At 36.5% G+C, this 23,679-nt stretch overlaps 1 protein-coding gene across 2 annotated transcripts; it reads right to left on the bottom strand.

Annotated features, from left to right (window-relative positions):
- Positions 1 to 11,501: 11,501 nt before the first annotated feature.
- On the bottom strand, positions 11,502 to 17,205 carry LOC118737712. 2 transcript variants are annotated; one of them, XM_036468416.1, is made up of 6 exons: positions 16,612 to 17,205; positions 16,219 to 16,386; positions 15,985 to 16,129; positions 14,427 to 14,562; positions 13,890 to 14,365; positions 11,502 to 13,820 (listed from the first exon to the last, which is right to left on the bottom strand). In XM_036468416.1, the coding sequence occupies exons 1-6, from the start codon at positions 16,798 to 16,800 to the stop codon at positions 11,926 to 11,928; spliced, it is 3,009 nt and encodes a 1,002-aa protein (XP_036324309.1). In that variant the 5' UTR covers positions 16,801 to 17,205; the 3' UTR covers positions 11,502 to 11,925. The 2 variants fall into 2 exon arrangements, with proteins under 2 accessions (XP_036324309.1, XP_036324310.1); XM_036468417.1 differs by lacking the exons at positions 15,985 to 16,129; positions 16,612 to 17,205 and having other exon boundaries at positions 16,219 to 16,306.
- Between the last annotated feature and the right edge of the window lie 6,474 nt (positions 17,206 to 23,679).

The raw sequence follows: 23,679 nt of genomic DNA, 5'->3' as shown, positions 1-23,679 counted from the left end.
TGGTACAGAAGGTAATTTTATACATATACATACGTATGCATGTATGTAAGTGCATATCGACCTATCCTGACCCTGACATAGTTTACATTTTGCCACTGCTGCCTGCAAGAAACGATGGTCAATAAGACGACGTTGACAACAACGAGTTGGTATATACATACATACTACATACATGCATACATACATACATATGTACATACCGCGCGCGAACAGGAAGCAAAAACAAATGCACCAATTGGAACACTTAAATGAATATCGAGCACATTCATATACAAACGTACATACATACACCTGCTCGCATGCTCGCTGCTGTGGCTGTTGAGGTAGAAAGTGATGCGCAGGCTGGGAGTGTCAGCAAGATGGCTTTTTAGGTTGTGGGTGCGGCTGTTTGCCAACAGTTGATGCATTTTCAGCTGCAGCCATAAAAATTCGCTTCATTTTGATTGAGCAAATATATAGATATGTACGTATGTATGCACCCCTCGGTATGCATATAATTTTCCATAAAAGCGTGCAATAAAAAAGCAGTCTTGGAACTTTGAAAATCTCATGCAGGCAGTTCTTTATTTAATCCGAAAATTTTGCGGTATTTTGAAAATTGATCAATCAGTTGTGAAAGATGCTTCTGTAAATATGTTTTCCCAGAGGATAATAAGCCTTTGTTCTCACATAGCAACTGTTTGAAAAAAGAAACAAAATTACGCGGCATTCGCAAGTAAAACAAATCATTTTCAAATAATGGGTTGCTTTTTTTTGCACGTTGGACGTTGGGATTGCGTGCTATTTATCAAGTGGCCTGCCTGAAAGGCACTGCTTTCGTATTTCATCAGAGACGGGCCGTGGCATACAGTGTGCCTCACTCCATAGGGTCATTTCCAAATTCCCCATCCACATTTGTGAAGGGCTTCAGTAGCGTAAAAAACAAGAGTGACAAAAAATTAAATATAATTGCCTTATTCATTTTTACTAATTATAAGAAACAATCAATAAGTCTCGAAACTATGGGGCAAATATAGAAAACTGCGTTTTTAGTTTTTCTCTCTGGCGTCATAATGTTTTTTGTTTTAAAGGACTTTGAAAATTCCATACAATGTAGAATAGCAACATGGCTACCAAATGAAAGAGAAAAATCTTTAGAATTAATAAAAGTTAATTTTTTGAAAATGCCCCTTACGATTTTTTTTAAGCTAATAAAGTTGGAAGTGCGAAATTCGAGGATATGGTCATGTGTATATTAGACCTTAACATAAAATTTATTTAAAAAATAATAATATTAATAAAACTATGTAACGCAAACGTCAAGCTGTGAAGCTGTGTTTTTCTGTGATTTGTTTAAATTTTGTGTTTGATAAAGCTGTTTACGCTTATTAAAGTAAAAAATTAAAAAGTGTTAATAAACTTCTGGTGCACAATTTAAAGATAAGTAAAACATCAAAATTTCCCGTAAATTTGATTAATTTAACTTGATATTCTTAATTGCATGTGCCGAGTATTTTGTTTCATATCATATATTGTTGTTGTACAATTGTTTTTGTTTGTGCACATTGATTTTGCTCTTTTTGTCTTTTTGTCATTTCTGCTGTTTCATCTTTGTCACAGCTGTTTGCGTTGTGTTTATTACGTGTCAAATATACAGTGCATTTAAAACTGTTCGCTACATAGCTTTCCAACTGATATTTATCAGCTGATTGGTTCACTGATTAATACATCGTTTTCAAAACCGTTTTTGCTTTTTTGCTTCTAAAACCTAAAAATAAATATAATTTTAAACATGTCATGTATTTACACCAATTGCCACGTTAAAAGCGACTCCTATGTGTCATGCTGGCTCTGCGATGGGATTGCCCATATAAAATGTGCTGGTTTGAGCGGTAGAGTATTAGACGCTATTAACGATGGTAAGGGTCTTCGTTGGTCTTGTCAAAAATGTAGATCAACCGAAGTTGATTTATTTAAATTCTTCAGGCAGTCCAGAAATGGTTTTTCTGAGATCGGGAAGGATCTGTCGGCGCTTGTTGAAAAATTTAAGCATTACGAAAAAATGTTTAGGTCTTTCACTTGTCTCGACAACCCTCCCCACTCTGAGGATAGCCGAGAAAATAAAGGTGGGCATGTTATTAGTCCACCTAAAAAGACAGCCACGGATTCTAGTAAAAAAAATCCTCCATCCCAGTCCTTAGAACGTATTAATTTATCTTCTCCATGCCCTCAGACATTGGAGCCTCCGATATCTAAAGCCATATCCACTAGGTCTACTTCTAAAAATAGTCAAACCGTTGATTTAACAGTGTTGCCATCAACATCTCAACCTCCACTGTCTAACTTAGTTGCTCCGAATAATTCGGAGCCCCGCACATCAGACATCATTACCAAAAAGTTGGTTGTGATTCCTCCGAGAAGATCAATCTTTGTCTCTAAATTTGCTAAAGATACTTCTTCGGATGATATAAAGTCATACATATCGACTAAAATTAAAACTAAAGATGTATTTATTCGTAAATTTAATTTTAAATACTTAATCTTAGTTCGGATTCAAAAAACTAACTCGCAAGTCTAATTTAAGTATTTACTATCAAAACGTTAGAGGTTTGAATACCAAATTAACTGACTTATAATTAAAAGGTTTTGACTGCAATTATAATATTATTTCCTTGACCGAAACATGGCTCAAACCTCATATTTTTAATTCCGAAATTCTTCCAAATGAATATCAAATATACAGGAGTGACCGCGTGGAAGTTAGTCTTCCTGTCATTGAATTTACCGAATTTAAATGTATACGTGTACAGGCTGGAAAGACTTATATTTATTTAGCTCTTTGCTACATCCCTCCTAATTCTGCCGTATCGGTATATATGCAGCTAGTTTCTTTACTTGAGACCGTAAATGCAATGCTTACGGCATCCGATTCTATGATTGGTTTGGGCGATTTAAATCTGCCACATATTTCATGGAACATCATTGACACCGATGTTGTACCAGTTTCATCTAGAGATAGTTACAATGTATTTCTGGAGGAAATGGCTGAACTTTGCCTCAAACAAATAAATATATGTCCAAATAAGTTTGGAAAGGTCTTGGATCTCGTTTACGTTGATGATGTTCCGAAGGCCTCTATTAATCGGTGTGATCCCCTAGTTTTGCCGGAAGATGCATACCATCCTGCTCTTGAGTTAAGCTACGAAATCATAAATGAAATGCATAATAATAAGTCAAGTTCAAGTACTAGATATGTTTTTGCGAAAGCAAATTTCAGGAAAATTAACAAAGAACTTTCAAAGTTATCTTGGCCAATATATAGAGATGACGTGGAGCGTAGCGTTGAGCACTTTAATGATACTGTTTTCAATTTGTTTCGAAAGTATGTGCCAATACGTAATATTGTTCATGAACAACCAATACAATTATGGTTCACTAAAGAGCTTAAAAAATTTAAAAATAAAAAGTCGCACTCTTTTAAACTGTATAAAAGAACGGGCTTACACAGTGATTACCTAAGGTACTCAGTTTTGCGGCATAGCTACTTTGCATTAAATAAGAAATTTTATAATTCATATTTATGTAAAATTAAGAAGAATTTAATTAACGATCCTAAATCATTTTATGATTTCGTAAATTCAAAGCGTAAGGCACATGGTTTTCCGTCCGCTATGCATTATCGCAACACTGTATCTAGCGACAGCCAACTCATTGCCAACATGTTTGCTCGGTTCTTTAGTTCCAATTATTCTGTAGACTTCCCTATAAGTGGAGACTATCCGTACGAGCTTTGTCCAATCAACTCTGCTTATATTCCAGTAATATCTTCCGATGAAGTTTAACACTATTTAAAAACCTTAAAAGCGTCATTTAAGCCTGGACCTGATCATATTCCGACCTGTTTTCTTAAAAACTGCGCTGAGAACATCTGCGAGCCTTTAACAACTCTATTCAATTTGTCACTTAAATATGGCGTTTTTCCGTCAGCCTGGAAGGAGTCTTTCATAATACCACTTCACAAAAACGGCAGCAGGTCGTCTATAGAAAACTATCGAGGCATAGCGAAACTCTCCGCTATCCCCAAATTATTCGAAGCAATTATTGTTAACCAGCTGACATATTCTATATCGTCTTCAATTACACAATCTCAACACGGGTTTTCTAAAGGAAAATCTACTATGACTAATTTATTGGAGTTTACAACTCATGTCTCAAACGGTTTTAGAGAAAATGCTCATACCGACGTAATTTACACCGATTTCAGTAAAGCTTTTGACAAAGTATGTCACTCGTTACTCATCCGTAAACACGACCTAATCGGCTTTCAGCCCAGTCTTCTTCAATGGATCTCATCTTACCTCTCTGTTAGAACACAAAGAGTTATTGTTAATAATTGTTCTTCCAACATCATTAAAGTTTCTTCAGGAGTTCCTCAGGGAAGCCACCTTGGTCCGATTCTGTTCCTGATATTCATTAATGATATTTCTTCTATAATAAAACATTCCAAAATTTTAATGTATGCCGATGATGTGAAACTTTTTAAAACATTGTCCTCTACCGAAGAAAGGTCTTTGTTACAAGCGGATCTGAACAACGTGGTTAGTTGCTGTAATACAAACTATATGCCACTAAACCTTCAAAAATGTAAAGTTATGTGTTTCTCTCGGAGGGCTGTTCAACCAGATGTTTATTCAATATCAAATTATAATCTGGAGCAGGTATCCAATTTTGTCGATCTTGGTATCACAATGGATTCCAAACTCAATTTCAACCATCATATTAATGTTACAGCCAATAAAGCCAAAGGCGTTTTTGCATTTGTAAGGCGATGGTCAAAAGAGTTCAAAGATCCTTATGTTACAAAAGCTCTTTTTACCAGTTTAGTTAGACCTATACTAGAATACGGATCTATTGTTTCGAATCCCCGCTACCAAGTTCATTCTGAAAGGATTGAATCAATTCAAAAACAATTCTTGCTTTTTGCATTGCGTAATTTTTAACTGGGATTCAGATTACAATCTCCCCCCTTACACAAGTCGTCTAAAGCTCATAAATTTGCCTACACTCGCAAGTCGTAGAGAAATGCTGGGTATAATATTTATCGTAAAATTAATGACATGCTCGATTAATAGCCCGGCCCTCCTGGCTGAGGTAAATTTTAATGTTCCTTCTCGAGTGTCAAGACACTTTCGACCTCTATTTTTAAAGCCATGCAAAACTAATTTTGAACTAGACGAATCATTCCGTGGTTTATGTCAAGATTTTAACTGTCATTCCAGCACGTTTGACGTATCGGACTCGATTTTTACTATAAAAAAAACTATTATTTCCACTCTCAATAATTGAAATACTATCTTTAGCATATCCAATCAGCTGATGAATTTGATTCTGTAGCTGAATAGTTTTAGATCTCGACACTTAACAAACTCCTGTGCCCACTACTCGGCACCAAAAAACTAAAAACAAAATAAAACAAGGTTCCGTACGTCATGCGGACTGCGCCCCCCGTGTCGGTTGGGCGGGAATGGAGGGTAAAAAGCCGTTGGGATTAATTAATTAATTAAAGAAAATTATAAGTATTGAAATGACAAAAATCACTGAAACAGGTGAACTTAAGATTGAGTCGTGGATTACGTATCTGTTTACCGTTTTTCCAGATCAGATCATTTCTCAAGAAAACAAAAAAAAAATCAATTTCAAACAGAGAAAAAAAATCGTTTGTAGTTTTTTTAAATTTGTATTAAAGCCTGTTCCTTTGCAGCTAGAAACATTAAATTTCCCACTATTTTCACTTATTGCCTACAAAAAATTTACCGTAAAAATGACAACGTTAACATATAGCTCCCATACGACTGGTTGTTTAGATATGAATATGTACAGTGAAAATTACAAATATCGGGTCACTATAATCTATAGCCTCTATAAAACAGATTGTTCAGAAACGGAGTTTTACTTTAAAGCTAAAGCCGATAAATTTCGTGAGCTATTTTCTAAATAATCATACAAAGTATATTGAGAAAATCGCCAAGATCGGTGCTGTATAAGTACGGTGACCATCCGTTCTGTTTTTTGCAGGACCGTACTGTTTTTCAAAGGTCGGTCCTGCGTAGTTTTTCAAACCTGAAAAACCTGAAAATGTACTGATTTTTTCCAGGTGTCCTGCATTTGTCCCGCATTTATATCGTTATTTTAAAATTATCGGAAATGGATGGTTTTTTTCAAAAAAGTGTTTTTTGGTACTTTTCGTAGCTTTTCTTCAATATCTCATGAAAAAATCTCCCAATCAACGTAAGCGACTAACATATCGAAGGGGTTTGATGTGCCTCTTAAAAAATATATAACTTGTGGCGACTTCAATGAAAATTATTAGTGCTACAGGCGACCATTTGCATTTTGTCGTCAAAGTCGAAAAAAGTGAGATTTTCAATCAAATACGCAGTTTTATTCGATAACTTTTTTCATTCGTTTGAAAATTCGATAAAGGAGATATATCATTACAGTAAGTTTTGAGCCAAAGATAATGAAAATCGGATTAAAAAAGTAGATGCTATGCAGCCTTTGTAACTCGTCGTTTACGTCGATTCATGACGTCGATTTTTGATAAATAACTGCGAAAAGTACCAAACAACAAAAAAAAGGGTATTGTTTTCGTTTTGAACGACTCAAAATTTGCCTATAAAATAATCCTTTAAAGATTTTCACTTTTCGTGCTTTTGTTATTATAATATGTTTTACTATACTTTTATAAATATTCATGTAAAAAAAAATTAATATCGATGGAGAAAAACGTGATTCATTTTTAAAGCTTAAAATGTATTAAGAATTTTGAATCATAAATACTCTTTTGATATTTTTATACTACGTAAATATATGTAGGCATATTTTTGAAAAATTGTCCTTCATTTTGAATCCATATTTATGGTCACCGTATGTATGTATAAGCTTTATCGCCTATAAAACTCATAGTTCAGATTGAAGTTTTTGCGATATAACTCATCTATGTAGACAATTAAAACCATCAAATTGTGTTACCGGAGTTATGTAACTCTTCTATCTAAGTATGTATGCTGTGAATATACAAATTTTGTTTAGCTCCCAAACAACTAATTTCAAATGCAGTAATCTGTTAAATTAAAATTTTCTTCTGTTCATGAAAGATACGACGCCTTCGGCATAACCGAAGACAGCACTGCTCTTACTTGTTTTTGTATGAAATAAGGCCAGGAAATAATATTACTCATACGCCACGTCGTTCATGGCCGTATGAGTACATGGCGTATGAGTAACATTTTCCATGTTAAAGCCCTGTATGCAGCTCTCAAGAAAACGGTCAAGAAAAGATTGCCATTATTTCGCGTGTGTGTCCAAGGAATTTTGGCATTTTTGATACCTCACAGCCTGTTGCCTCACTCTCTCCTCAAGAAATAATGGAACGGGCATATATTTCTGTTGCAAGCCTGGGTTGCCTTGTGCTCTTTTTTCACAAAAAAACTTTAGAAAACCGCACTAGAAAACTAAGAACTGCGTACTGCCTTAAGGAAATTTGACTCAAGAAAATTTCTTAGCCATTTCTTGTACGTCATTTTATATGGAGTTTTTTCTTTTCTTGATAGCTGCATACAGGCCTTAAAGGTTAATTTTTTTTTTCATTCGGCATGCAAATTTAAAATGAAAATATCTTGAGGAAAATGTTCTGATCTAGAAATACGGTATACATATTCGTAATCTACGAAGCAAAATTCAAAGTTCACGTTTCTCGGCGTTTTTTCGTTGCATTTTAGTGTCCCTATGTTTGGCCGATATTCTCCTCCGAGTTGTGGCGTGCTCCTTGTTGTTGTCACACAAAGGGGAGGGACTTACGGTTTAATGCCGCCTTCGACTGTGCCGCCAAAATTTCAAAAAATGCTAAATTTTAATGGAATGAATAAAAAATATACGTAAAAATATGTTATTTTATATTATTTTATTAAATAGTACGGGTTCTAAGCTTTCGAAATAAAAATAAAAACCTGCTCATTTTTTACACTTTTTGAAGTAACGCGTTTTTTGCTAATGCATAAAATCATTTTTTAATTTTTTGTCTGTACGATTCGTTCTATTTTCAAAAATTAAGTGTCAGATAAAAAAGCTTGACCCGTAGACAATAGAAGTTTATTTTTTTAAGAGCTGTTAACTGTTCGAAAATTAAATTCAAATTTTTATTTTTAATCGAATTATTAAGAGATGGGTATCAATCGAAATGTGTATAAAAAGGGTTTGTTTCTTAACTAAATGTAGAGGGTTGCCACCTGTTGAAAAAATCGAATTCCATTGGAATTAAAGGAATTAGCTTATTGAAATAGATAGGTATCACCATATGGGAGTCAGACGAAAGAGATTTAAGAAGTTTTTAGCCTGGAAATTTTACGAAGGAAGTTGCCACCTGTTCGTAAAGTCAAAGTTAGTGAAAATAAAATCATAATTGTGTCAAACCAAAGGTTTACGACATTGTGTTTGTTATTTTATTACAAATACATACATTGTTAATCAGTGATTTGTTCTAATTACATTCATTTTAAATTACTGGACTCTTAAATTACATAACTCGTGAATGTTTTTACTCTTCACATATTTCTGGCTTAATATGTCAACTTTTTTCTTTTGTCTGATATCCATATGGACATACATATTTCAGTTACCTTATTCCCTTAATTTTGAATTTGATTTTTTAAACATGTGGCAACCCTTTTGCCTGTCGTTTAAAAGTAAATCATTTTCAAAACCATTTCAATTGATACCCTTATTGTAATATCTGTTTCATTTAACTTATTAAATAATTCTAATAAAATTTGTAACAGATGGCAACCCGTTTCAAAAATATAAAACTTTATTGCACATCTACATTTGACACCTCACTTTTGAAAATAGAACGTACTATACGTATGTATGTACATATTAGGGTGCCCATCGAAAATGCTTTTTTGCGGTTTTGCAATTGAGCGATGGGCGGTTTTGCAAAAACCTCGGCGATATGTATGTATCTATGTATATGCCACAAGAACTCAAATTTTCAACTTCAAACAGCATTTTCAGTGGTAGTATGAAAGTTATCCGAAAACAAATTGCGTTTTTGAATTTAGCGTCCCGAATTTTACCAAGAAGCGAATTTTATTTAAATCCGTCCATAATTCTATTTTTGCCCACATTTCATATGAAGGGAAGCACTGTGCGGCGATTGGACATTTTGAGAAGCTGTTTTTTATAGCAAAAATACACTCGGAGATTTACCATTGCCTGCTGAGGGCCGACCACTAGTAAAAAAAAACTTTTTTGTTTCATACTTTTTGATGTTGGGTTAAACCGGGCTTAAACCCAGGCCCTGCTAAAGGGGGAGCGCGCACTGCCAACCACTACACCAAAGCGGCCGACCATCTTTTCGGGGTAACTCGTACGCCATGTACGAACATTTGATAATAACTTTTCCCTGATGAATGGTCCATCCAATATTGACCCACCATTTTGAAGTTTAATCTGCGACCCTAAGAACCCCTCAGTTATAAAATTTTAAGCGAATCCGATCAACCACCCCCGTCCCGGCAATGGGTTGTGCGCCGGGTTTGGAACCCAACACGTCAATACCGCTTCAAGTGAAGAACCCAACACAAAGCCTCGGATGATAAGCCCCTCTTCCCCCTCTCCCATTGATGACGACCCCGGGAAACGTTTAAAGAACTACGATTAGAGGGCATGCATCTGGAATGCCCGGTTCCTTAATGGGGAAGCTGAATTGTTGTTGTTGTAGCAGCATACAAATTCCTCAAAGGCTTTTTGGGGAGTGTTGCTGGAGTGACAGTCCTTGGCCAGATATAAATCTGGGTCGTTCCGGTTACGTAGACCCGACTGTCGTGGGAAGCTACCTCGGCCCGGCTGGTTAATGTTCTTGTAAAGGGGGAGGCCGAAATACGTGATTTCGAACAGCTTGAAATGCTGGCAGACAAGAAAAGTTCCGGAAAATTTTCCCAGAGAGTTATGTGACTTACGTAATAGTGTAAAATCAGGGCGAATTACTTTAAGTACATCAACTGATGACTGATGTCCAAAACGTACTTAAATTATGGAGAGAACACTTTTCCCCCCTACTGCGGAGACGAGCCCGAGCCCGCAGTCGATAATGATGGAGTCGAAAATGTCACGAATTGTTGGGACGATCTCGTCATTTTCGGGATTTGAGGGGGCATTTCAGCATTTTCGGGATTCTCGGAACTATTTCGTAATTTTCGGGCCACTTCGGCAATCTCAGGATTTCACGGTTTTCAAGATTATTTTGAAATTTTCTAAGGACTTCTTCAGGATTTTCGAGATTATTTCGTGATCTTCGGGAGTACTTCGAAATTTTCGGGATCTTCAAGACTACTTCAGCACTGCATCCTTCTTCAATTTTCTCAATCATTGTCTTGATTATTTTGAGGATAGTAAATCGGACAATAATTTGACGTATGGAGACAATAATTTTTACGTATTGTGAAAGAATGAAGAAAAATTCATACCAGAATAGCTATAATAACTAAAGAGACCATGATGTGTATATAAGATTGTCTCTTCTATTTAATCGACTTCCAAAAAAGGGGGAGGTTATCAGTTCGTCGGAATATTTTTTTTTTTATGTACATATGTTACCGCATAACTTTGGACAACCTCAACCGATTTCGATAATTCTTTTTGCATCGGAGAGTTAGTGTCTCAGAGGTGGTCCCATACTAATCTGGTTAAGATCCGACTGGTGGATCATGTGAAGATATATATATATATATATATTTTTATATGAGAATTGAAGTAGGTTTTTTTTTGCTAAAAATTACTTGTTAATTTTTCAGTTTTTTTGCTTAAACAGCTCGCACAAAATGCGTATTTCTGCAACTTATAATTCTACGTTCAGGTTCTTCAACATTTTGCTCAAAATGAATTGTCTTAACAATTGTCAGGACGCCTACGCCACAGAGGCAACTATCAGCGTTTTTGACGACTAATGCACAATTCTTTATTCAGCCTCATTGCGAGAGTCGTGTCGAATGCAAGTCGTTTTTCGACAGCCGAATCGTATTGAAAATGTCATATCATTTCCTAAAATTTCGACTCGACTAGTGTTTAAAAACGGAAAAACTTGGCAGCACTGCATAGTTTTCGACGATTTTTGCAACTCTAAAGTACCTGAGGTCTTTACTTTAATTATTTTTCTTTGGTCTCTAGCGACTTCAAAATACCCAAGTTTTTTCTTTAGCGCTCCTCACCTTTAAGGCACAGGAGGTCACTCAAAGCTGGTGTGGGATTGCCTTCTGCTCTTCACCCTTCATCGCTCTACCATGTATGTATGTACCTCTTTAGGCGAAATTATTATATATTGGTGAAGAAGGAAGCGCAATATAACTATGTAACCATGATAGATTGTTATTCGCTTCCTCAATGTCCCATGAAGCATTTACAGCTATTTTTCTTACTTGCTCTTCTATAAAATTATCACGTCGATACATATTTGCATGACAATATGATGATGAATATTGTATACAGCTAGAAAATTTTTTGCTATTTTATTCTTTATTTTTTAAGGCTTCATCTCACACGAAATACACAATAATTTCGTTTGAGTGTACAAGGTACGTGAATTATATATTTTACACTACACTCTTACAAATGTATGCTCTTATGTACAGCAGAAATCTTCATACTTACATATGTATGTATTTAATGTATACGCACTCGGAGATATATGGATAAAAGGATTCATGTATACAAATGTATCGAATTCACAAATGCTACTCAAAGAAATTGGTAGGTTTTAAGTTTTGTAAACAAATGTATATGAAGTTGGTGGTGATACAGTTAGGTACTATCAAATATTGATTGATTACACATAATCTAAAATAGACTAATAAATATAATTATAAAAATTAATCGTAACTTTTTTTCCATTTAGTCTTCTAATGCAGATCGTAATAGACTATCGCGATATTTGCAGGTTTCATTGCGCAGGCGATCAATCATTGTGATGCGTTTTCGCGGCGTAGGCGGTGGAGCATTTGCTCGTGGAATTGACGGAGGCGGGGAGACATGTATACTGCTGATACCATTTTCATCATTGCACAAAGTACTGCTAGGCGAAGATTTGCTTTTGGCATTCTGGTGTAGCGATGAATCGACTTTTTCCAGCAGCCAACTTAGCGTGCTGGTATGCAGCGATAATGCAGGTTTAATCTTGAATGATGTTGGTGAAGTTTTAGCTACTTTACCGAGAAATGTGTCTTCCAGCAACGTGGATTGTAGGCGCGCAGCTTCTAAATCGCTGGTTTCAATAACTGGAACTGAATGATTGTCTGCGCGTTGCGTCGCGTTCACGCGTGGTCGCATTTGTGGTCTTTCTGCTGGTAACTCGGGCTGTGTAGAAGATGCTGCCGCCCCACTACTTATAACCATCGCAGTTAAACGGCCTAAAGCGCCGCGTATATGTTCTCTACTATCGGCGGGTCCTAAGAGTGATTCTATGCAAGGCGTTATAGCCTCTGCTGAGCCTGTGTTGGCTGTATTACGCCGCCTGAGAGTGCGGGTTACATCGCTTTGTGGGGCATTGTTGTCTTTTTTAACCAAACTGGAGAGATCATATACAAAGTCTTTATTTTCAGGTTTTATGCGATTCCTTATGGGACGCCTTGCCGGGGTTTTCATACCACCAGTGCAAGTTTCGTGCTGTGATTGCGACCGCTTTAATTTCTGCCTGGTAATCTTGCTCATCGTGATGCTCGGTCCACTTGAACTAGCAATAGTTTTATTACGTTTTAGACGCTTCACATTTGTCATAGGTTCATTGCCGTTTTCAACGTTTTCGACCGACTCGTTCAATGGATTCAAATCATTGCCCTCATCGAGTACGACAATGTCACCTTCAACATCTTCTCGGCTATAGTTAACCTGCTGTTCCGAAACGAATTCGATTGACATCGCCTCAGGATCGCCATTCATTCCGTGTGTATTGCACAAATGGTTGACAATGTCGTAACGTCGAAAAGCACGATATTCACATAACGTACAACCAAAACGTTGGGCCCTATAATGGAACATGGATATGTGACGTCGCAAATTACTTAAAGCGGTGAATTGCTTATAGCATATCTTACAGCGACACAACAGCCGCTTTTCCATTGGCCCAGTTCGCATACGGCGGCCTGCCTTTGTCTCCATGTCCTCCTCCTTTGCTTCAGGCGTGCTTTCATTACTTGTCATACCAGGCGTATTCTCGCTACCAGCCACGCTGACATCTGCCGGGGAGTTTTCAATCACTTCGGTGGAAGTGTTAGCCGGTTTAACTTCTTCCTCGTCGTCCTTAGCATCATCAGTACCGGAAGCTGTCAAGTCATCTTGGTCAATTATAACAGTCCGCAAGCCCACACCGAAGTCTTGTCTACCAAGATTGGCAAACATTTCATTTAAAAGCTCTGTATCGGGATCATCTTCAGCAGTGGCAACCATAATTTGTTGACGTGTTTCCTTTGAGGATTTCTCCGCCGATGAATGGAGCCTGGATCTCTTCGTACAAACGCTGATGCCATAAATAGATGTATGTTCAAGGACGCTTTGCTTCACCGAACAGTGCTGAAGATGGGTGGATAGCGCAGCACGACGTTCAAATGACTTGTCACAATAAGTGCAAGTGGACAGTAATTTTTTGGGTTCCAAATCACTACCATCACTGCTACCGCCGCTTTCTGATCTAACTTTTGTTTCAGTACCGGTGACTCCTCTGCTTGTTTCTTCTTTTACTTGCGATACTTCTTCAACATTCGATATGGAAATAGCATTTGTGCAAGTGTTGCCTGTAAAATTTATTTATTTTTTATTTAAAAAAAGGTATTTTTCAAATGTTTAATGTTTTAAATACTAACTGGTCAGAACTCTGCGATTCTTCAATTTCCTCTTCTTCGCTGTAATGTTTGTGTTAGCGCAGACGCCATTTTCTTGAGAGACGTATTCCCGTTTTACAACTATGGTACGGTCCGAATCTGCCACCGCGATATTGCCTGCCACTGCAGGCACCTTTTCTATTGCCTTCTCTGTGTTATCATTTTTGCAAGTTTCAGCGCTTGGATGAAGCTCTGTAGTGGTACCATCTGTCGATGCTTGCAATTTTTGGCGTTTTGTAACGGATTGATCGCTTATTCCAGCCGAAAGAGTTTTGCTCAAAATATTATGTTTAACCGGGCAATGCAAGAGATGCGTCGCCAGAGCTTCCTTGAGTTCGAAAACCTTTCCACAGTGTTCACATTTGTGACAATTAGTCGACAGAATTCGCTTCGCTCTTGTAATAACTAGGTGCTCAGGAGCAACTTGCTCAGCTGGTGGCGTAAGTAGCGTTGTTTTACTGTTTGCAAAAAAATAGAATGCTTATAATATAATATATACATTTATATCATTATACATACGTATGATCTTGAGAGAAGTGTATTTCAAGTTCTTTGGTGTTGGAAAAACTCAGCTTACACAGCTCCTGGGGGCAAGCGATTATGTTTTTCAATTTTTCATTTCCAGTGTGGTCTACCATTTGCTCCGTACTTTCACCTGAACGAAAAACCATAACGTTTGTATTAGTTTATTCGGAAATAGTTTGCTGCATAAATAGATATACCCCCCTATTACGAATCGATGTTTGTCGTATGAAATAAGTTAATTGATAAGTTAGTGTAGCTTACTTGGTTGGGTTCACACTAAACAGTGAACAGAAACCACAGCCATTCACAATAATAGTACATCTGTGAGGCGTATGTACATAACTTATCAATTAACTTATTTCATACGAATACTAATTTTATACCATACGCTTGCAAGCGTTTACCGTCTATCGTATGGAAATTCATAATATGTACAAACATGGACAAACTATTTTTATTTTTATATTTTCCAATTTTTAATTTAAATGCATGTCTGCACATGTAAAACGCTACTCAAATGAATATTAAGTTAAAAAATTTGAATTTTGATATTGTGTACGAAAAACATTCGCAATTCTAATATATACAAGTAAAAGCACTATCCTCCAATTCGTACAAAGCCGTTTCTCCGTTTTTAAAATAATTTTTTGTATGCCGCTCCCTAGTACTCTACCTGGCTGCGTTGACCTTAGATTTCAATACATACAAAAAAGATAAGAAAAGTTTCATATTTCGAAGGTCCTCTGCAATAACGACACAACTCAAAATTAAAAAAAAAAAATCATAAAGCAGTCATAGAGATTTAGAAAGGATTATTCATGGATTAGAGACTTCTGCCACTGTTTAAGGGGTTTTTTACTTGTGTCGTTATTGCATAATGTATAAAAATGTTGACAATAGGGTACTTTACTACATATTTCTACTCTACACTAAAAACTCAAATCTAACGCAAACTCAATTACATAGCTTACTATTCAGTTTAAAGATAACATTTTTCAGCTCATGGCGCGTAAAATATCATAATTTCTAAAATTCTCAAATTTTATCAGAAAAAGATTTTTTAACATTATGCAACTCAACACCTGTGCATATGTAACTCTGTGCAAAGCCCATAAAACATACATATGCATATAGGTACGTGGGTGGATATAAGTAAATACATACTACATACATACATACATACATACCATTACTGAAAATGTATATGTATTCATGTTCGTATAGATCTCCATTGTATATGTAAGTTACCAAAGCACTATTTAAAACTCTTTAAAATTCATTGTATTCCTAAGGAGTTTGGAAAATCAATTTCAGCAAAATATGTAATAAATAAAAACAAGGGGTCCTACGTACTTAATATAAAAGTCGACATCTATGCAGTTTGCATTTTACGCCTACATAATACACAAAAAAATCACAAAGAATATACCAATACTACCCCCTGTCAAGTCCGATATACCACTATATACATATGTTTGTACAAATGTATGTATGTATGTATATTATGTTCTTGATGTGTATGTATAACTAAAATTATGTGATAGGAAATTACCAGCCATTATTTTTTCGTCCATAAGTTCATTACTTTCACTCAACTTTCTGGTCGGTTGCACAGCTTCATCAATTTTTTGCAAAACACAGTCACTGCTCCGATTTTTTTTACTACTAATTTCTTTGGCCGCCATTACATGATTGCTCTGCAATGACAAAATTTGTACAAAAAACGAGCATGAATGTGCATCAGCGCCATTTTAAATTTTTACAAAAGAAATACATAGTTACTTACCGAGAATCCATTGTAATCATCTCCCTCCGTATTGTCATCGTCACTATGTACTTTGCTGCGGCAGAATACTCTTTTATGACCGATGAACTGCGTCAGACTTCGGAACATATTGCGACACTTCCTACATTCATATATCAGGCTACATTCTTTTAGCAGTAATTTTCGCACCTAAAATACCAATTATGAAACATAAGATCAATACACTGTACGTTTAACAAAAAAAAAACAAAAACAAGAAGTTTAAAGTGCAAAAATTATAGACGACCTACTTTTAGAAATGTTTGCTTATGAATACACATGTATATTCATGCCCACCCTACCGACCTGTCTAGCCCTAGGTCGTCACTATAATCATGGCTTGTCTCTACACCAAAACATGAAAAATGATCTTACCTCCTCATTACCATTATCGTAGAGACGTTTTGCTTCCCTAAAGCTATCGCCATAGTTGGAGTGTGTTTGCGGGCGCATCACAAATATATCTTGATAGTCATCTACTACAGGAGCCTTGACTCCAATGTCCTCAGTGGCCACCATTTGATCCGTATCGGAACTGTAGTAATCTGACGTACGCTTTCTCATGTTTGCAGCCAGCAGGTCACGTAGTCCCCTTTAACGATACACACTTTATTGCTTCCCTCTGCTGCTAATTCTGCTACTTCGCGTCGACTGCTTTCGATATATAGTTTTCTATATATTTTGTTTTCTTACACAACCGCACGGAAGCACGTAAAATCTGACGTCTAAGTCAACGCCTTCTGTTAACACTATCACTAGCGCCTCCGTCACAGACACTGTGGTCACAAATGCAATTGCTGATGGAGCTGCAGTACACCCAAGACCGACACGCTTTTTTTTAACACTCTCCGTGTTACTTATTTGCGAGTGTGAATCGCGAGCCAAGGAAATGCATTTTTCACCGCCTGTAGCTCAACGAAAAGCGAAGTAAATGCAGAAGCACTCTATTTTCCTCTAGCTAGAAGAATTTTCCGACACATCGTGTTTTCTCTCATTGTTTTGGTGCATGCACTTTCAGAGATGCCAGATTAAATAGAGAAATCAATTGCCAAAATAATGACAAACATTTTGGTGGTAAAATTTACAATCTATACTAATTATCTTTAGATTAATATCTTAAATGAAGTGGTTTCTATGGTTTTTAATTTGATGTACTTTACGTTTACAGATGTTGCACTATATTCAGGTACAGGAAGTTAAAAAAAGTTAAGCTGATGCCAGATAAAATGCGTGACAGATTCGCTTTGACGGTTAAGATGAAATGTATGAAAATACACAAAGCACGCCACATAGATTGTTTCAGCTATAGCTCGAAGCGAAGCTGGTTTAATATTTGTTTTGTTTAGTCCTAATTCGAGTTTTCAAGCAAAAATTAAAATTAAATTACATTAATGATATTATTAAAACTAAATAAATAAAATCCACACCAATTTTCATGAGCAAACAAGCAGTGCAAAATTGTTTTCTTGGCGTTCTTTGTGGCATACCGTATGTGTCTGGCGATTTGCTGGCCAAGTTATATATGTCACCCAAAGCCATGAAGTTTTATCTAGCATCAGTGTAATTTGTTTGGAGTTCTAAGTAATATGGCAACTTTGGGGTTTTCATTTCTGTTTTTACCTGCCGTCCGTTTTCCTTTTCTGTTTTGCCAGTCACTGAACGCAAATCGAACATAACTTGTGTATGTGATGCCGGATGCAACCAATTAATTAAAAATCGTTGAATTATGAATTTAATTTTAAAATTATTCGCGTTTTTTTTTTAATGATTCCCTATTGCCTATTAACAATTTAGGCTAAAGAGACGAGCTCCCTTTAAATGCTGAAATGTATTTGTTGACATTCATGGAGAGCTATTGATTTTAAAAAATATCGATGCTTCGTCCAAAAATATTGATGTTAACATCGATGATTTGCTGGACAATACATCGTCGATACATTGACTAGAAAAGTGAAAACATCGACATTAGGAGCGTTCCTTATCTCCCAGAAATAGTCAGAAAAAGTCCGAAGTAGTCAGATTTAGTCCAAAAAGCGTTCCTTAACTCGGAAATGACAGCAAAAATGAGAGAGCAACAGTCAGTGAGAGTGACTCTCATCAGTCCGAAGTAGTCAGATTTAGTCAGAAGAATTTTTTCTGGCAAAATCCTGAAAAGTGTCAAACTCAACTGAATTTAAATTAACGGAAATTAAAGAATACGCTAAAAGTGAGAATAATCTAAAAAGTAAAAGAAATGAATTGAAATTGGAAGGAGGCAAAAAATAATTGATATAGCAAGTGTTTATTGTGCTTGTGCTTGTGTGAATGTGTTTTGTACATACATTTCTGTTTTTATTTGACGTTAGTTTTGTTGTTGCCATTCTTTGGACTAAAAATTTGGTTTTTTGCGTTCCTTTACTTTTCCTGTTATTCTCTTTTAGTGAGCGCATTTTGCTTACGCTCTGGCATTTTGACACTTTTCAGATTTTAGTCCAAAAAGATAAGGAATGAACCTATTGTTCATTCACTCCGTTCCAGTGATAGGACTCACAAAAAATTCTGTGTAGTAGAATCTGGAAAAATGTGATAGATATCAAAAAAAATGTGGTAGATCTCTGGTGTTGGATCAAACTTCGTACAAAAATTGAAGAAATTCTGTAAGTTTCACCTAAATTGCAAACTTTTTTTTTTAATATTTTTATTGAGCTTTGTGCCACGATGGTTTATTAGGAAAAATTGAAAAAGCAGCAAAGTCTAAGCGGTAGAAGTTATAGCACTATTTCGGAGATCACCACATCTCCTCATCAGACTTCTTTTTCTAGACTTCAGCAGGGATCGAACCTGCGAATCGATGTTTTTATTTAGACTCTAAAAAAAAAATTATTTTAGTATAACAAAGCGCAAGATTGAAGTTGCTAAAAATTGCGTTGAGTTTTGGCAATTTTTTCCTTGACAGTGTAAAGCGGGTTCTTCCATATCAAGATATTTTTCGAACATAAATTTTGTTTCAACCTTGCGGAGTGCTGCCAGCATTTCTTTTTATCACATCATAATGTAGCGAACAAATGTGGCACGTTACAGAAACCGCTACTTGGGATTTGCCGATTTTGACAATTCTCAAGTAAATGTAAACAACGCCTCAGAAACCTTAAATGCACTGAAATTTTCTAGTACTTTCACAAAAATCTCCGTTTTTTAATATTCGTTATTAAATCTTTAATTTAACATAATGAAACCACGTTTCTGCTGGAAAATTTATTATTGAGAAAATTTACTACCTTACAGTTTATTTTATCCTCCCATTCGGCTTTTTTTTTTACTTTTACTCTAGAAATTTCAACGCCACCGGGGATGCGGAATCTTGTATTATATCATTCTTGCTACCATATAGTGTTTAGTGTTGGATAATTTTTACATTTTTTTTTAAATTAAGTCGAGCAAAAATAAAACTAGGTAATCAAAAACACGAATATGTGGTAGATTTCAGACCTTGTGTGGTAGACGTGGTAGATGCGCAAAAATGTGGCAGATCTAACACAATGTGGTAAAAGTCCGATCACTGCTCCGTTGATGGCGAATACAGATTTTCGCCGAGGTATGTCTTAATAGGTGCGTTCGTTTAAAATCTCCAGTTAAAACCAACCAACTGCCAAATTCCGGCGAAATGGCATCTGTTCTCTCACAAGAGAGAAATATCCAAAATGGTACGCGAACAGAAAATTTGCAGAAACTTGCAAGTTAGACGAACAGCTGATATAATTTTTGTTTACATTCAAAAGTGTAAAATTTAAAACGTACGAAAAGTCATCACGAAGTGTTATACTGACACAGTTTATTGATTAAACAAATAACTACTTATTTCTTACAAGTTTGATTAGTCGCATTTTGTAATTTTTAACTTCCAAACCATCAAATTCAATTTTGTGATTTGCGTAAATGCCAGCCAGCTGGTTTTGATCAGCTGTTTTCCTGTTGGCAAATTGCTGTTGGCAAACATTTTTCCAGCTGAAAAGTCGCCTGGTTTACAAAATTCGACAACGCTCACGGCCACGCAAAGCAAAAAGATGGCCAACTCTCAACTTTTCGCATGCGTCGCTCGTCAGCTGTTGCAAATAAATAAAATTATGTGAAATATTTTTCCTTTTTAATCAAGTTCGGGCAAGAAATATCGTTTTTAATGCAATTATTGATCTGAAATATTAATTTATCTGTCTTTAATACGTTAATTTAATGGCCCAAGCATTCGCTTCGAAGCGTTCATTGTAGCAAGCATACTTTTAACGTGCGTTCTGTCAAACCAACGCCAACGCCAAAGCCAAAGCGAAAGTTCTATGTGGACGGGCCTTAAGCTAACTTCTCAATGTATAATCAGTGTTGCCAGAGAATGTCCCCTTAAAATGTTAATTTTTTCCAAACAAATCTTCAAAATAAGATTTTAAAGCTAAAAAGAATCGTTTCGATCCCAAAAAATCTTCATTTAAAAAACCTAAAAAGAAACACAAAATTTAGAATTGTCTTTAGGGCTGTAAGTAGCCCTTATTATGTTGGTTGAAAAAATTACCAATTTTAAGTTATAAAGTCCTTTTTATAACAACTTAAACTTAAAATAAATATTGTCTCGTATCATCACAATATTTTTAGCACAGTTAACCTATGTATATATATAAATAGGGACGCGACATTTCGCAAGTTTTGACCGTCTTCAAAAAACGAGGAGTTTATCAATTCGAGCGAATATTTTTTCCGTCACTCTCTAGCTCTGCACTATAGTATATGTTTTACTGTGCGAAAGCAGATAATATTGTAGGGGATTTCGTATTTCAGAAAGAAGAAAAATTCTTCTTCCTTAATTTGCTGCTTACAATGATTTAGCAAGGATAATATAAATAAGTTAACAATTTTAACTTAAACATTAAATATATTACATCATACACAAAATCTTCATTTTGAAGATATTTTCAGTGTAAAATTTTGCTTTTTAAAAAATCTCCTTTTAAAGATTTTTAATAAAAAACAGCCCAAAAAATCTTCATTTTCAAGATAAATCTTGATTTATGGCAACGCTGTGTGTAAGCATTCCGAAATGAAAGATAGACAGTCCAGTACAATTTTTGTCAATGTATTGTGTACGTGAGGACCTTTTTTGTGTATGTGTTGTGTACATGTTCCCTGCAAAAATCGTTGGACCATGTAGCCTATTTGTGGTTAGGTTAGGTTAGAATGGTGGCGGAAAACTATTACGCCCAAGTAGCAGCTAAGTGCCATTTTGATACCATATACCTCGAATGAGTATGTTAGAACCAGCCGGCGTGGTTGATGAAGTTGAGTATGTTGTGGAGACTTACATCAGATAGCCCTCGTAACGATGTGAACTCATATGCTCCTAGCATGGTATTTCTGCTCCTCATTAGAGCTGCACATTTGCAAAGCAGGTGTTCTACTGTTTCCTGCTCGTTCTCATCTCTGCAGCTTCTACAGAAGTCGTTGTAGGCGATTCCCAGCCTTCTCGCGTGGGTACCAATCGGCCAATGTCCAGTAAGAGTCGCAACAAGCCTAGCAACGTCAGATCTGGGTTTCCTTAGCTGTGTGTTCTCTCAGGGCTGTACGCAGGCCACAATCGTTTGGATATACGGCAGCCTGCCACGGTGCGCCATTTTTGATCCTATTTCCGGAGATTGTGGAGAAATACATATGTCTTTATATAAGGTTCCAATTGGGGGTGATATCCGGTCCTCGATCGACACCAATGTGGAACCCTCTCTGGCTAACTCATCTGCAGCCTCGTTTTCGGGAATGTTGCTATGACCAGGGACCCAAACTAAATCTAAATCGAGTTGATGACTTACTGTATTTAACAGTGTCCTACACCCTATTTGTGGTATATTGGAGTACTTACATGACGTAGCGGACCAACTCGTGTCTCTGCGCCAGCTTATTGTTTGTTACCCGATCACTACTCGTGTTTTAACGAAATGTGATTCAAGTTAAGCATTTGAAAGCGCATTTGCATGTCTGGCTGTAGCTGAACGTGTAGAGATGCTCGATGTTAGTTGTTAGCTCCCAGCATGTTCGGGTTCGAATGCTGTCAGAGGCAACATGTAGTTTTTAATTTTTGTTTTTGGTTTTTATTAATTTCGAAAAAGCATCTGTGAAGTGAAGAACAAAATTGTGTACAAACGAAAAAATATAACAACAATGCCATTGTTAATACGTTGGAGTAGTTTGGTGCTACTCTGATGTAATGCAGAAGTGGAGTATATGGTCCTGCCCTAGGACATCGCAATGTTAATTGGACCATAGTTTTTATATGAATTGTGGTTAATTTTGGAGTACTCTTTACACGCATGCATGGAGTAGTGGCGATTTTTGCAGGGTTTATTTATAAACGTATGTGTTCCTTTTCATTCGTACGTGTTTATTGATATATCTGTACTGTAATGTTTTCGGATGGTACTAGTCATGGTACTAGTTTTGCTGCCAATATAGGAGTATTACATATATGGTTTTTATGTACAAATACTAATGTAAGAGGTCTTGCAGCAATCCAGTGACTTGATACCAGCTTGGCTATCGGAGTTTATAGTTACTGGAGGCAGGTTAAGAGAAAATTCGATAAGCCAGAGTGTATCCCATTCCCTAATCTTAGATTTAGTTTGGAGCCATCCATGTAGTTGGCTGTGTAGTTATCTTGGAGGCCACAAACCGAGTCGTTCTCTCAGTCCTTCCTCCAAGGAATGTCAGTGGAGAACTTTTTCTCGAGCTCCATCGGTGGTGTTGTATAATCTGGAGACCTAAACGTGTCGGGCTAGTTGGTTAGAATGTTAGTGTGGCCGAATCTGGTGTCTTTCCATTTTGATAATGCATTTATTCTTGCCGCATTGCAGCTCGCCTGTAGCTTCCCAAAGAGGTCTACGTGCAGAAAGTTTAGAAATGTTTTCATGGCTTTTGGTGGTTGTGGATGGCAACGCTCCTGTGGTTAGCACGCTAAGTGGACGATTTGCCCAGTGATGTCCATCAGACTGTGACTCCGTAGAACAATATAGGAAGTACCACTGCTGTGTAAATACAGTGAACTATGTGGGGTTTGATACCCCATTTCTTGCCTATAACCGTTTTACAGGTGCAGTAGACGGTAATGGCCTTTTTGGCCCTCTGCTCTACGTTGCGTTGCCAGGTCAGTTTCCTATCCAGGAGACGCCCAAATATTTCACTTCATTGGAGAGCGACAGCGCTACGCCGTTTAATCTAGCTAGTTGAAATAGGGGGATTTTTAATTTCCGTGGAAAGAGAACCGTAACTGTTTTTGCCTGGTTATCGTTCAGTCCACATTCTCTAGGCCATGTTTCCACGATACTCAATGCGTTCTGCAACAGTTCTCCCAGGATTTGTAGATATTTACCAGTTGCAGTTAGGGCAAGATCATTGGCATATGCAATAGCATTGCAACCAGTGCCCTGTAGGCGC

The sequence above is a fragment of the Rhagoletis pomonella genome, unplaced genomic scaffold, assembly GCF_013731165.1.
Source record: "Rhagoletis pomonella isolate Grant_MI unplaced genomic scaffold, Rhpom_1.0 Rhpom_scaffold_00004, whole genome shotgun sequence".
Lineage (NCBI taxonomy): Eukaryota > Metazoa > Arthropoda > Insecta > Diptera > Tephritidae > Rhagoletis > Rhagoletis pomonella.
Note: the sequence above shows the minus strand (reverse complement) of the source record. Positions and strands in the feature narration are given on the sequence as shown.

Excerpts from the sequence above, each read along its gene's own strand:
- LOC118737712 (XM_036468416.1), bottom strand. The coding sequence starts at position 16,800 with ATGAGAAAGCGTACGTCAGATTACTACAGTTCCGATACGGATCAAATG. Across the intron at positions 14,563-15,984 it reads GGACGAAAAAATAATGGCTG|GTGAAAGTACGGAGCAAATG; the intron begins GTAATTTCCTAT and ends TTTTTCGTTCAG. Across the intron at positions 13,821-13,889 it reads GAATCGCAGAGTTCTGACCA|GCAACACTTGCACAAATGCT; the intron begins GTTAGTATTTAA and ends TAAATTTTACAG.